At 38.6% G+C, this 12,867-nt stretch overlaps 1 protein-coding gene across 5 annotated transcripts in view; it reads left to right on the forward strand.

Moving 5' to 3' along the window:
* SLC41A2 (solute carrier family 41 member 2) overlaps positions 1-12,867 on the forward strand; it is a 120,660-nt gene that overhangs the window by 50,129 nt on the left and 57,664 nt on the right. For all 5 annotated transcript variants that reach the window (XM_044229254.1, XM_044229256.1, XM_044229255.1 and 2 more), the window contains exons 4-5: positions 7,171-7,242; positions 9,863-10,007. In XM_044229254.1, the coding sequence (XP_044085189.1) occupies positions 7,171-7,242; positions 9,863-10,007 (217 nt within the window). The remainder of the gene's footprint in view (positions 1-7,170; positions 7,243-9,862; positions 10,008-12,867) is intronic.

The raw sequence follows: 12,867 nt of genomic DNA on the forward strand, positions 1-12,867 counted from the left end.
CCAAGTGCTCTTATGTTCTAGGGAATCAGCAATAAATAAAACAGAAAATGTTCCTGCCTTCATTGAGCTTAACGTTCCAGTAGAGGGATGTGAAAAACTGGGCAAAACCTTTCCCTAATAATTTTAAGTTACACTTATAGTTCACATTGTAGAACTTCTAAAATAAAGAAAAATTAAACCCCAAGTAATAATATTAGTTACTATGGCATAATTTTGATATAGTTACAATCTCAGTATTGTTTCCTAAACTTGGCACAATTCTAAATTTTACCAATTCTTGTCTGATTGTTAGATACAAATGAAACCACACATTTCTCTTAGTTCTTAATTTTAGAGTATGTTTCTTATGTTATACATACCAACCCATAGCCATAGCTTTGCGGAGTGGAACTACTTAATGTTTAATCTAAAACTGTTTCGGGCATCTAGATTTTTAACTTGCCCCTTTCTTTGAAGCTTTACTGCGGTATAATTGACACAGATGGACGACTGAAATTCGAAGTCCACAGTTTGTTGAGTTTTCATACATGGGATGCACGTGTGAAACTCAAAACCAAGATTATGAGTATAGACATCACCCCTGCACATTCAGAAAGGCTTTAGAGTATGTGTATGCGTGTATGTTTGTATGCATTTTGCCATGTTACATTTTATAAAATTTTTCAAGCATGTAAAAATATGTATAATAAGGTTTCTAATTCCAGTTAATGGCAGAGTGAAGTAATGAGTGAACCTTTCCAAAGATTAACAATTAGAGAACCTATACAAACTGAAGGCAATAGAAAGTGATCAAAAACAGGTAGAAACTGAGTTCACCCTTAAAAGACCATGTCTACAATGAGTAAGGATTGCAAAGTTTGTAGCTTTTTTCCCCGAGGCAGTTTCCCCAATCCCTGGACCTCATGTGGCAGAAAACCCACAGTCTTACAAGTCTGCGGTGACAGAGGTCAGGGAGTCTGACAAAAAATAAAACCAAAAACCAAAAAACTAGACGGAAACATGAGAGGGGCCTATACTTGATAGACAAATACACTGGCTAAGATTTGTGAGTTTTTTGCCTTTTTTTTTTTTTTCTGACCAGATGCCTTTTGTGACTTGTTCATAGGTATAGCGGCAAAAAGTGGAAGTTTTATTGTCTTGAGTTATTAGATAACAGAGCTAGGAGCTGATAGCAGGTAGAAATTTATGGAGAAATCCCAACAGTAAGAGAAGAGTAGAAAGCAAGAGCCCCCAAATCTGGGTATAAGTTCTGCTCGGACCTTTGGCTGTCCATCAAACTTAGAGAGGTGTGGGGGTGTAGGCTTTGTAGGCTACAAAGCAGTAGTTCCTAACTGAAGGAATACAAATGGCTATCAGACACATGAAAAAATGCTCATCATCATTAGCCCTCAGGGAGATTCAAATTAAAACCACATTGAGATATCACCTTACACCAGTTAGAATGGCCAAAATTAACAAAACAGGAAACAACATGTGTTGGAGAGGATGTGGAGAAAGGGGAACCCTCTTACACTGTTGGTGGGAATGCAAGTTGGTGCAGCCTCTTTGGAGAACAGTGTGGAGATTCCTCAAGAAATTAAAAATAGAGCTTCCCTACGACCCTGCAATTGCACTCCTGGGTATTTACCCCAAAGATACAGATGTCGTGAAAAGAAGGGCCATCTGTACCCCAATGTTTATAGCAGCAATGGCCACAGTCACCAAACTATGGAAAGAACCAAGATGCCCTTCAACGGATGAATGGATAAGGAAGATGTGGTCCATATACACTATGGAGTATTATGCCTCCATCAGAAAGGACGAATATCCAACTTTTGTAGCAACATGGACGGGACTGGAAGAGATTATGCTGAGTGAAATCAGTCAAGCAGAGAGAGTCAATTATCATATGGTTTCACTCATTTGTGGAGCATAACCAATAGCATGGAGGACAAGGGGCATTAGAGAGGAGTAGGGAATTTGGGTAAATTGGAAGGGGAGGTGAACCATGAGAGACTATGGACTCTGAAAAACAGTCTGAGGGGTTTGAAGTGGCGGGGGGGTGGGAGGTTGGGGTACCAGGTGGTGGGTATTATAGAGGGCACAGCTTGCATGGAGCACTGGGTGTGGTGAAAAAATAATGAATACTGTTTTTCTGAAAATAAATAAATTGGGAAAAAAAAAAAAAAAAAAAGGAACCAGCTTTACTAGAAGCAAAGATATGAACTACTTTATACTGTGAGAAGACAAGAGTCTGTAGTTTGAGTCTAGGGGAATTAATGGCCTATGGAAAGGGAAATACAGTAATGCTTAGAAGAATATAACATCATCAGAATCATTGTTATGCATTATTATGCTGCCTAGTTTTTAACCGGAAATTATTAGATGTAGCAAGAAACAAAAAATTGTAATTCATATTTAAGAATAGTGAGATTCGGGGCGCCTGGGTGGCTCAGTGGGTTAAGCCTCCGTCTTCAGCTCAGGTCATGATTTCAGGGTTCTGGGATTGAGCCCCACATTGGCCTCTCTGCTCAGTGGGGAGCCTGCTTCCCCCTTTCTCTCTGCCTGCCTCTCTGCCTACTTGTGATCTCTCTCTCTCTGTCTGTCAAATAAACAGATAAAATCTTAAAAAAAAAAAAAAAGTAGGCCCAGATGTTGGAGTTAGCAGAATCTTTTGAAGCATCTAGTGTAAATATGTTCAAAGAAGTAAAGGAAAAAATAATCAAAGAATTAAACAAATATGTTAATGAGTGCCCAGACAGGGAATCTTAAGAAAGAAATCATAGGCAAAAAGCTAAGACTATTTCCTTTTCTAGTTGCCAAATTTTTTAATTTACCAATTATGTGTTTTTAAATACAGTTTCTGATTACAGCAGTTCCACATGTTCAGCGCTAAAAATTTGAACAATTCACTAATGAATAAAGAAGAAAATAAAAATTATCCACAAGCCCATCATTCAGAAATAACAACGGTTAACATTCAGGTTTATTTTTTTATATGCCCTTTTTGGAGAGCACACATTTAATATATATATATATTTTTAAAGACTTTATTTATTAGAGGGAGAGCTCAATCAGAGGGGGAAGGACAAATAGAGAGGGAGAAGCAGAATCCCTGCTGAGCAGGGAGCCCAAAGCAGCAGAACTCAGGACCCTGGGATCATGACCCAAACCAAAGGCAGATGCTTAAGCGACTGAGCCACGCAGGCACCCATATATATGTATACATATTTTAAGACTAATACTTCAATGGAGATTTTCAGTACCCTTGTTTCAAGTATTTACATACTAAATGTGTTTTTCCAGATCAATTATAGTATTTGTAAATCTATTAATTTCAAGATCATTCCAACCCACTTTTATCTCTAGTCCCAATAAATATTTTTTTTAAAGATTTTATTTATTTATTTGACAGACAGTGATCACAAGTAGGCAGAGAGGCAGGCAGAGAGAGAGGAAGGGAAGCAGGGTCCCTGCCAAGCAGAGAGCCGGATTCGGGGCTCTATTCCAGGACCCTGGGATCATGACCTGAGCCGAAGGCAGAGGCTTTAACCCACTGAGCCACCCAGGCACCCCTTGTCCCAATAATCTTAAAGCCTATCCGTAACTCATGTGTGTCAGGGTCGGATAAGTAACATATACATCTATGAAGAAGAGGGGTGTAGAGATTATAAAACGTAGAGACACCTCAGACTCAACCGAATGCATTTAGATAGAAAGCATTAAAACCGCGACATTGGCCAGAATTTAACCTATAGAACCTAGAATTTAACCTAGAATTTAGCCTATCTTCAGGCTCTCACCACCTCAGCCCTACTCATTTTAAGACGAGCTAGCATTAGGACAACTGGGTGGCTCAGTCGGTTCAGTGGCTGTGTTTGGCTTAGGTTATGATCCCAGGGTCATGAGATTGAGTCCCACATCGGGCTCCTTGCTCATCGGGGAGCCTGTTTCTTCCTCTGCCTGCCGCTCCCCCTGCTTGTGCTCTCTTTCTGACAAATGTGTAAATACATAAAATCCTTAAAAATAAGTAGCTAAAACTAGCTAGTGTCTTTGCAAAAATATTGGTCTATTTTTTTCTAGTTCCTTAAAATAAACTCATTAATCTGGGTTGTGTAGAAGTCTTCATCAGATCATATCCCACTGTACTTTGTCACCTTCCAAGTTCTTAGTTTTTGTGGCAGAGTACCATCAGGTCGGTAAATCTAATAAAAGTAGGTTTAGCAAAGGCCTTTAGACAGAACGCTCATTCTTGTTCCTCTCTATTCTGAAAAAGTTTGGTGGTTCATATTAATCCTAGGCCACTGAACAGTATGGTAGGGCAGCCCAATTTTTGGTTCAGTTTTTACAATACGGAGGCAACAAAGGTCAGTTTTCTGTATCCTGCCAAACTGCTACCTCCACCCATACTGTAAGTATTTTCCCTAAGTAGTTAAATTTGGATTGGCACTTCTCCTTTCTCTCTCTTTGTTTTTAAAATTCTTGCTTCTAGGGGCGCCTGCGTGGCTCAGTGGGTTAAAGCCTCTGTCTTCGGCTCCGGTCAGGATCCCAGGGTCCTGGGATTGAGCCCCGCATTGGGCTCTCTGCTCAGCAGGGAGCCTGCTTCCTCCTCTCTCTCTCTGCCTCTCTGCCTACTTGTGATCTCTGTCTGTCAAATAAATAAATAAAATCTTAAAAAATAAAATAAAATAAAATCCTTGCTTCTAAAAATCTTTATTTTTAAAAAAGTGATTATTATTTGTGAATATATTCTTTGTGTTTATTTCACATAATACATTGTGATTTCACACTATAAATTATATTTCATAAATGCGAAATATGTTTTATTTCACATCCTACACTAACTTCCTATTTCTTATTCATGATAGACTAAAAGGACTCTAGATTCAGAGACAGAGAGATCTGGAAGGGACTTAGAAATTGTGATCTTCATCTGTTATAAAACAGATTAATGGAGTAGTGTGGTGTTGTTCTCTATCAGTATAGGTTTGGTCAGTAGAACCGTCATGGTAAATATTGTGGCAATAAGGAATTTGATAGAACAATTTGGGCTTACACAAATGTGGGAGAAGTAAAGATCTGTGATGGCGGGGGGATGGGGGGGGGTCAGAGAAATAGCCTGAGGCACTGGAGCAGGGAAAGAAAGACATGGGTGCATTGCAGTGTAGACCTCTGGATGCCTACTGTGTCTCACTATCAAGACCTTACAGAAATAATGGCCTCTCCTTTGCTTCTGCCTTCCAGATCTTGGGCAAGGTCCTGTCACTGGCAGACTAACCTGCAGCTTTAGGAAGAGGATTTTGAGGAAGGTGGTTCCAGGCTTAAGAAGGGACTAGTGGCAATGATACCAAGTGAATCTGGCACTGTAGCATACCTAATTCATAGCATTTATTCATTCTGTGACTCACCTTTCTTGACCTCCTAGACCTTCCTATATGTGTGATTCACCTCTACAGATCACCTTTACGGATCATCAAGCAGTTCTGGGCTCTTGACATCTTATACTGTTTCATGGAATCATTTTAGATTGCTTCCTATAGACCTCTTCCTAAAAGTTATTAAAGATAACACTAATTTCTCTCATGCCTATTTCTTTCTTTTTTTTTTTTTTTTAAGATTTATTTATTTATTTATTTATTTGACAGACAGAGATCACAAGTAGACAGGAAGGCAGGCAGAGAGAGAGAGAGAGAGGGAAGCAGGCTTCTTGCTGAGAAGAGAGCCTGTTGCGGGACTCGATCCTAGGACCCTGAGATCATGACCTGAGCTGAAGGCAGCGGCTTAACCCACTGAGCCACCCAGGCACCCTCTCTCATGCGTATTTCTTGAACACGAAACCTTTAAACGTTGCTGGTACCTTATTACTCACTGAGGCAAAGACTGAGGTTGTTGGAGCTACATTCACAACTTTCATGAATAATGTAGATTTCCCAGCTTAGGAAAGAAATCTGTAAATAAAGACAGCATGAATAATTATACTGAAAAACTGAAAAATCTTAATATTTGCATTGTTGGGTACTTTGAGTCTAGAGCCCAGAGGGAGCCCAGAGGGAGGTTTGAGAACTCTGTTTTCCAAATCGATAATGGGAATGTTGACGGGAATGTTGACGTAGCACTTAATCTGCTGGCTTGAAGCCAGTGAGCTAAACTCTAGTCTGTCCATAAACTATCCACAAATAACAACCCTTACATATCTCCCACTTCACCCTTTCACCTGTCTTCCATGACCAAACAGATGATGAGTAATTGAAATGCAGCTCAGTATGTTTTTTTATTAATAAAGATCATTCACTGCTTTCCAAATCATTGCATTAGAAAAACTCGACAGATTTGGGTATACATGTTTTGAATCCTAAATGGTTGAAAAGTGACGATTTTGCTTATAGAGCAATTGAATAATTTTTCAGGGAGTATTCTTCCATTTAGCAGAAAGATGTATAAATTTTAATATTGAGGTACCTGATCAAAATTTATGTGAACTGAATGAATTTTTTATTGCTAACAATTTTAGTCTTGACTCAAATATAAATTATGTACATATAAATGATTTGTTTAATCCTGGGTTTTCTGGTCAGTAATTCTTCAAATTACATTAGTTTCATGATATGGCATAAAATGCCAACAGCTCAAAATTGTGTAATTATTTATATTGGGTCTCAGTACACAAAATTTGGCACATTAGGTTAACATTTGATGATGTTAATTGTAAACAGTGGACTGATTGGTCCACTAGTTCTTGTGAGCTAGTAATTAAATTAAAAAATATATTTTTCTAAACATCTTGGACAAGCTAAATGTGAGATACAGGACTGGTGGTGAATCCAGAATTATATTTAAAGTACAATGTACGTTCATTAGATTTGCTAAAGAATTATCTTTGGCTTTAAGACTTCATATGCTTATTTATTTTTTTTTATTTTTTTTTTTAAAGATTTTATTTATTTATTTGACAGATGGAGATCACAAGCAGGCAGAGAGGCAGGCAGAGAGAGAGGAGGAAGCAGGCTCCCTGCTGAGCAGGGAGCCCAATGCGGGGCTCGATCCCAGGACTCTGAGATCATGACCTGAGCCGAAGGCAGTGGCTTAACCCACTGAGCCACCCAGGCGCCCCCATATGCTTATTTAAACATTTAAACAGAGAAAGCATATAGATTAGTCAGTGATACATGATAAAAGTATCTATCTTAACAGGTAAATATTGGGAAGATGGATTCACCCATTGAAAAGTGGAACCTCATAATTGGCAACTTGGCTTTAAAGCAGGTAAGTGATGCATGTGTTTGTTTACAGGTCTTGGGTTTATACATTTAGGGTTTTACTTGCAAGAGTGGAATAAATTTTAGCCCTCTTAACTTTACCAGTTAATTATTTCAGGGGATCCAAGACAATAATTTAGTACCCTGAAGAAATGATAGAATAAACAGATACTCATGACCTCTAAAAAAATTTTCTTTCTCTAGAAGTTGGTCAGGTTCTTCCAAATATTGAAAAGTATATAAAATATATAAATTTTTTATCATGTGTTACAGAGCCAGAATTTGAGTATTTGAGTTAATATCTGTACAAATAAATATTTTGCACTTCAATTGCTTAGGTTCTGTTTTTTCTACTTTGATTTTTTTTTAAAAGTAAGTCTTGAAACTGAACTTTTATATATTATAGTCATATGTTTATTTAAGAGTTTTTCTTAATTTGTTAATGTTACTAATGTTCATATAAATGAGCACATTAGATTGTCAGTTACATATACACTAAATCTTGGATTATATAGATTATCTATATCTCTTTCTGATCTCAGGTAAATGTATCTTACTCCCCAGCTACTTCCTATTATGCCCAAGACACATGACCACAGCCTCCTAGTAACTCCCTAGCAAGTGGGCTTAAGGGACACTCACTAATTTTAAGCTTAGCTCGATTAGGACATCATATTGAGAAACATGGCTGCAGAACAGTAATTTCATGTATTGCATTTCAAAGACATAGAAATAAAAGAATTTTTTGAATATGGGCTTTAAAAAAATATCTGTGTAGCTGCTTCTAAGATCACAGGGTTAGAAATAAGAAAGTCTGGGATTTAATCTCAGCTCTAACATTAACCAGCTGTATAAACTTTGTTAATTTACTTAACTTTTCTGGGCGTCTTCATCCTCTTCTTTCAAATCACAGTATTGCATTGGAGATGTCAATGTTCCTTTCCAGCTTGAAATTGTAGGAACCTACTCAGGGGTAATAAAATATTTAGCAAGTAGCCTACTATAAATTAATATATAAATTAAAATTTGGAAAATATATTCCATTTTACTCTTTAAATATTCTAAGCTCTTACCAGGTAATACAAGTGGCAATGTAAATTATTCTTCACATCATTCTAAGACCTTCCATCCCAGCTTTTAATTTTTCCTTCCACTCTTCATCTGCCCCCTTCCCTTGTAATCCTCCTTCCCTGCAGATGGTCAGGATGGGAGCCAGAAATGGCTCTGGATTCTTCTACCACATGGACTGGCTTCAGAGAGTCTGTGAGCACCTAGAAATTCTTCTCCGTCTTGAGTGCATCTGTGTTTTCATAGAGAAAAGAATCTTTACAAAATTTTTGCCAGGCTGTCAGAGGAGTCCAGGACACGAATACAACGAAGAATTTGGAATTAGGTTCCCTTAGGGCTTCTTTAGTTCTCCCATTTTACTTAATAGGATTCTGAGTTCCCAGTGTTACTTTCTTTAGTCGCGGGGTTCCTTTGTGCCAACACTGTGGGAAGCACTTTTGTATTATGTAACTCATTTAAATCTCAATTTTCAAATTCAATATTACTGTTGTTACTTTATAGGTCATGATTGTGTTACTCGTGAGGTTACTTTTTTTCCCAATTTATTTATTTTCAGAAAAACAGTATTCATTATTTTTTCACCACACCCAGTGCTCCATGCAAGCCATGCCCTCTATAATACCCACCACCTGGTACCCCAACTTCCCACCTGCCCCGCCACTTCAAACCCCTCAGATTGTTTTTCAGAGTCCATAGACTCTCATGATTCACCTCCCCTTCCAATTTCCCCCAACTCCCTTCTCCTCTCTAACTCCCCATGTCCTCCATGCTATTTGTTATGCTCCTTTTTAATATCTCTACCATTCGCCCACCCACCCACCCCCAAGAGCTGGGGGAGAACAGGGGATAAATCTAATTTGATCACTGTGTGGCCCAAGACCAACCACCTTGTATAGCTTCTAAAGATTTTATTTTTACTTATTTGATAGAGAGCACAAGCTGGGGGCAGCAGGCAGAGGGAGAAGCAGGCTCCCCACCGAGCAAGGACCCGATGTGGGACTCGATCCCAGGACTCTGGGATCATGACTTGAGCCAAAGGCAGGCTTTCAACTGACAGAGCCACCCAGGTTCCCCTAGATTCTCAATAAATACTTGTTGAGTGAACGAATTTTAAATAACTTGCCACAAGATTGGGCAATACAGCCAGGAGGCAAACTCTTATTGTTGGATCACAAAATCCAATTTCTTACCAGCACTGCCTCTAGAGAGTCCAAGTTCAGTTGTAAGGACTGGGTACCTTTCACTCTTCTTAGATGATCTGTGGGTTACACCATCAAAGTCACTTGGGATGCTTGATAAAAGCAGATTCCTGGACCCCATTCAGGACCCCAATGGTACCTGGTTATGACGGTTTGAGAACTCACTGCCTTTGGGAATATTAGTGCTGCCTTGGGGAATATTAGCACTAAAATAGAGAAGCTTCTTCAAAAGGTAACGATACAGCTCAGGGACTGTGTGCCCTGCTTTCTTCGGACTTTTGGTATGCATATTTACACAATCAAGTAAAAACTGGTTTTTGAAATGAATAATTCAGTTGGACTTCCTGAAACAATTTTCAGGTTCAGGCGACAGTAGTTGGTTTTCTGGCAGCTGTGGCGGCGGTTATCCTGGGCTGGATTCCGGAGGGGAAGTACTACCTCGACCATTCCATACTTCTGTGTTCCAGCAGTGTAGCCACTGCCTTCATTGCGTCTCTTCTACAAGGCAAGTAAATTTACGAATGTCTGCCCCACGGTCTTTCACTTTCAAATAATTTGTTTTCCATGTTGACTATTTTTATTAAAATGATGCTTGTTTATTGTAAGATCAACAGGGAACATTTTTAAATTTTTATTTAAATTCCTGTTAGTTGACCTCAATGTAATATTAATTTCAGGTGTATAACACAGTGATGCAACACCTCCATATATGACTCAGTGCTCATCAAGATGAGTGTACTCTTAATCCCCTTCATCTGTTTTCCCCAGTTCCCTCCAGGCACCTCCATTCTGGTAACTACTAGTTCTCTACCATTAAGAGTCTGTTTCTCGGTTTGCCTCTCTCTCTTTTTTCCGTATGCTCATTTGTTTGTCTCTTAAATTCCCTATATGAGTGAAATCATATGGTAATTTCTTCCTCTGACTTATTTCACTTAGCATGGTACTTTCCATCTACATCATTGTAAATGGCAAGATTTCATTCTTTTTATGGCTTAGTAATATTCCATTGTATATGGATCTGTCACATCGTCTTTATCTTTTCATCACTTGAGGACCACTTGGGCTATTTCCATAGTTTGGATATTGTAGATAATGCTATAAACACTGGGGGGCATGTATCACTTTGAATTAGTTTTTTTTTTTTTATTCTTAGGGTAAATAACCTAGTAGTGCAATTGCTAGACTGTAGGGGTAGGTAGTTCTATTTTTAACTTTTTGAGGAACCTCCATACTATTTTCCAGAGGGCCATATCAGTCTGCATTCCCACCAAGAGTGCAGGCAGAAGAGAAAATTTATCTATAAGCTTTTAAAATGTCTTATTTCAGATACTTATATATATTATATATAAGCCTTAGTAAGTATAGAACAGGCTTTATTTCTTTTTTCTTTATTAACATATAATGTATTATTAGCCCCAGGGGTACAGGTCTGTGAATTGTCAGGCTTACACACTTCATAACTCACCATAGCACATACCCTCCCCAGTGTCCATAACCTACCCCCCTCCTCCCAGCAACCCTCAGTTTGTTTTGTGAGATTAAGAGTCTCTTATAGTTTGTCTCCCTCCCAATCCCATCTTGTTTTACTTTTTCCTTCCCTACCCCCTAAACCTCCCACGTTGCCCCTCAAATTCCTCATATGATCATTGTCTTTCTCTGATTGACTTACTTTGCTCATCATAATACCCTCTAATTCCATCCACATCATTGCAATTGGCAAGAGTTCATTTCTTTTGATGGCTGCATAATATTCCATTATATATATACACCACATCTTCTTTATCCATTCCTCTGTTGATGGACATCTAGATTCTTTCCATAGTTTGGCTATTGTGGACATTGCCGCTATAAACATTCAGGTGCACGTGCCCCTTCAGATCACTACATTTATATCTTTAGGGTAAATACCCAGTAGTGTGATTGCTGGGTCATAGGGTAGCTCTGTTTTCAACATTTCGAGGAACCTCCATGCTGTTTTCCAGAATGGCTGCACCAGCTTGCATTCCCACCAACAGTGTAGGAGGGTTCCCCTTTCCCTCCATCCTCACCAGCATCTGTCATTTCCTGACTTGTTAATTTTAGCCATTCTGACTGGTGTGAGGTGGTATCTCACTGTGGTTTCAACTTGTATTTCCCTGATGCCGAGTAATGTGGAGCACTTTTTCATGTGTCTCTTGGCCATCTGGATCTCTTCTTTGCAGAAATGTCTGTTCATGTCCTCTGCCCATTTCTTTATTGGATTATTTGTCTTTGGGTGTTGAGTTTGATAAGTTCTTTGTAGATTTTGGATACTAGCCCTTTATCTGATATGTCCTTGGCAAATACCTTCTCCCATTCTGTCAGTTGTCTTTTGGTTTTGTCCACTGTTTCCTTTGTTGTGCGAAAGCTTTTGATCTTGATGAAGTCCCAATAGTTCATTTCTGCTCTTGCTTCCCTTGCCTTTGGCGATGTTCCTAGAAGTTACTGTGGCTGAGGTTGAAGAGGTTGCTGCCTGTGTTCTCCTCAAGAATTTTAATGGATTCTTTTCTCACATTAAGGTCTTTCATCCATTTTGAGTCTGTTTTTGTGTGTGGTGTAAGGAAATCGTCCAGTTCATTTTTGTGCATGTGGCTGTCCAATTTTCCCAACACCATTTGTTGAAGAGACTATCTTTTTTCCATTGGACATTCTTTCCTGCTTTGTAGAAGATTAGTTGAACATAGAGTTGAGGGTCTATTTCTGGGCTCTCTATTCAGTCCCATTGATCTATGTGTCTGTTTTGTGCCAGGACCATACTGTCTTGATGATGACAGCTTTGTAATAGAGCTTGAAGTCTGGAATTGTGATGCCACCAACTTTGGCTTTCTTTTTCAACATTCCTCTGGCTATTCAAGGTCTTTTCTGGTTCCATATAAATCTTGGCATTATTTGTTCTATTTCTTTGAAAAAAATGGATGGTATTTTGATAGGGATTGCATTAAATATATAGATCGCTTTGGGTGGCATAGACATTTTCACAGTATTTGTTCTTCCAATCCATGAGCATGGAACATTTTTCCATTTCTTTGTGTCTTCCTCAGTTTCTTTCATGAGTAATTTGTCATTTTCTAAGTACAGATTCTTTACCTCTTTGGTTAGGTTTCTTCCTAGGTATCTTATATTTTGGGTGCAGTTGTAAATGGATTGACTCCTTAATTTCTTTCTTCTGTCTTGTTGTTGGTGTAGAGAAATGCAACTGATTTCTGTGCATTGATTTTATATCCTGACACTTTACTGAATTCCTGTACAAGTTCTAGCAGATTTGGAGTGGAGTCTTTCGGGTTTTCCACATTAAGTATCATATTGTCTACAAAGAGCGATAGTTTGACTTCTTTTTTGCCGATTTG

Source organism: Neovison vison, chromosome 12, assembly GCF_020171115.1.
Source record: "Neovison vison isolate M4711 chromosome 12, ASM_NN_V1, whole genome shotgun sequence".
NCBI classification, from domain to species: Eukaryota; Metazoa; Chordata; class Mammalia; order Carnivora; family Mustelidae; genus Neogale; species Neogale vison.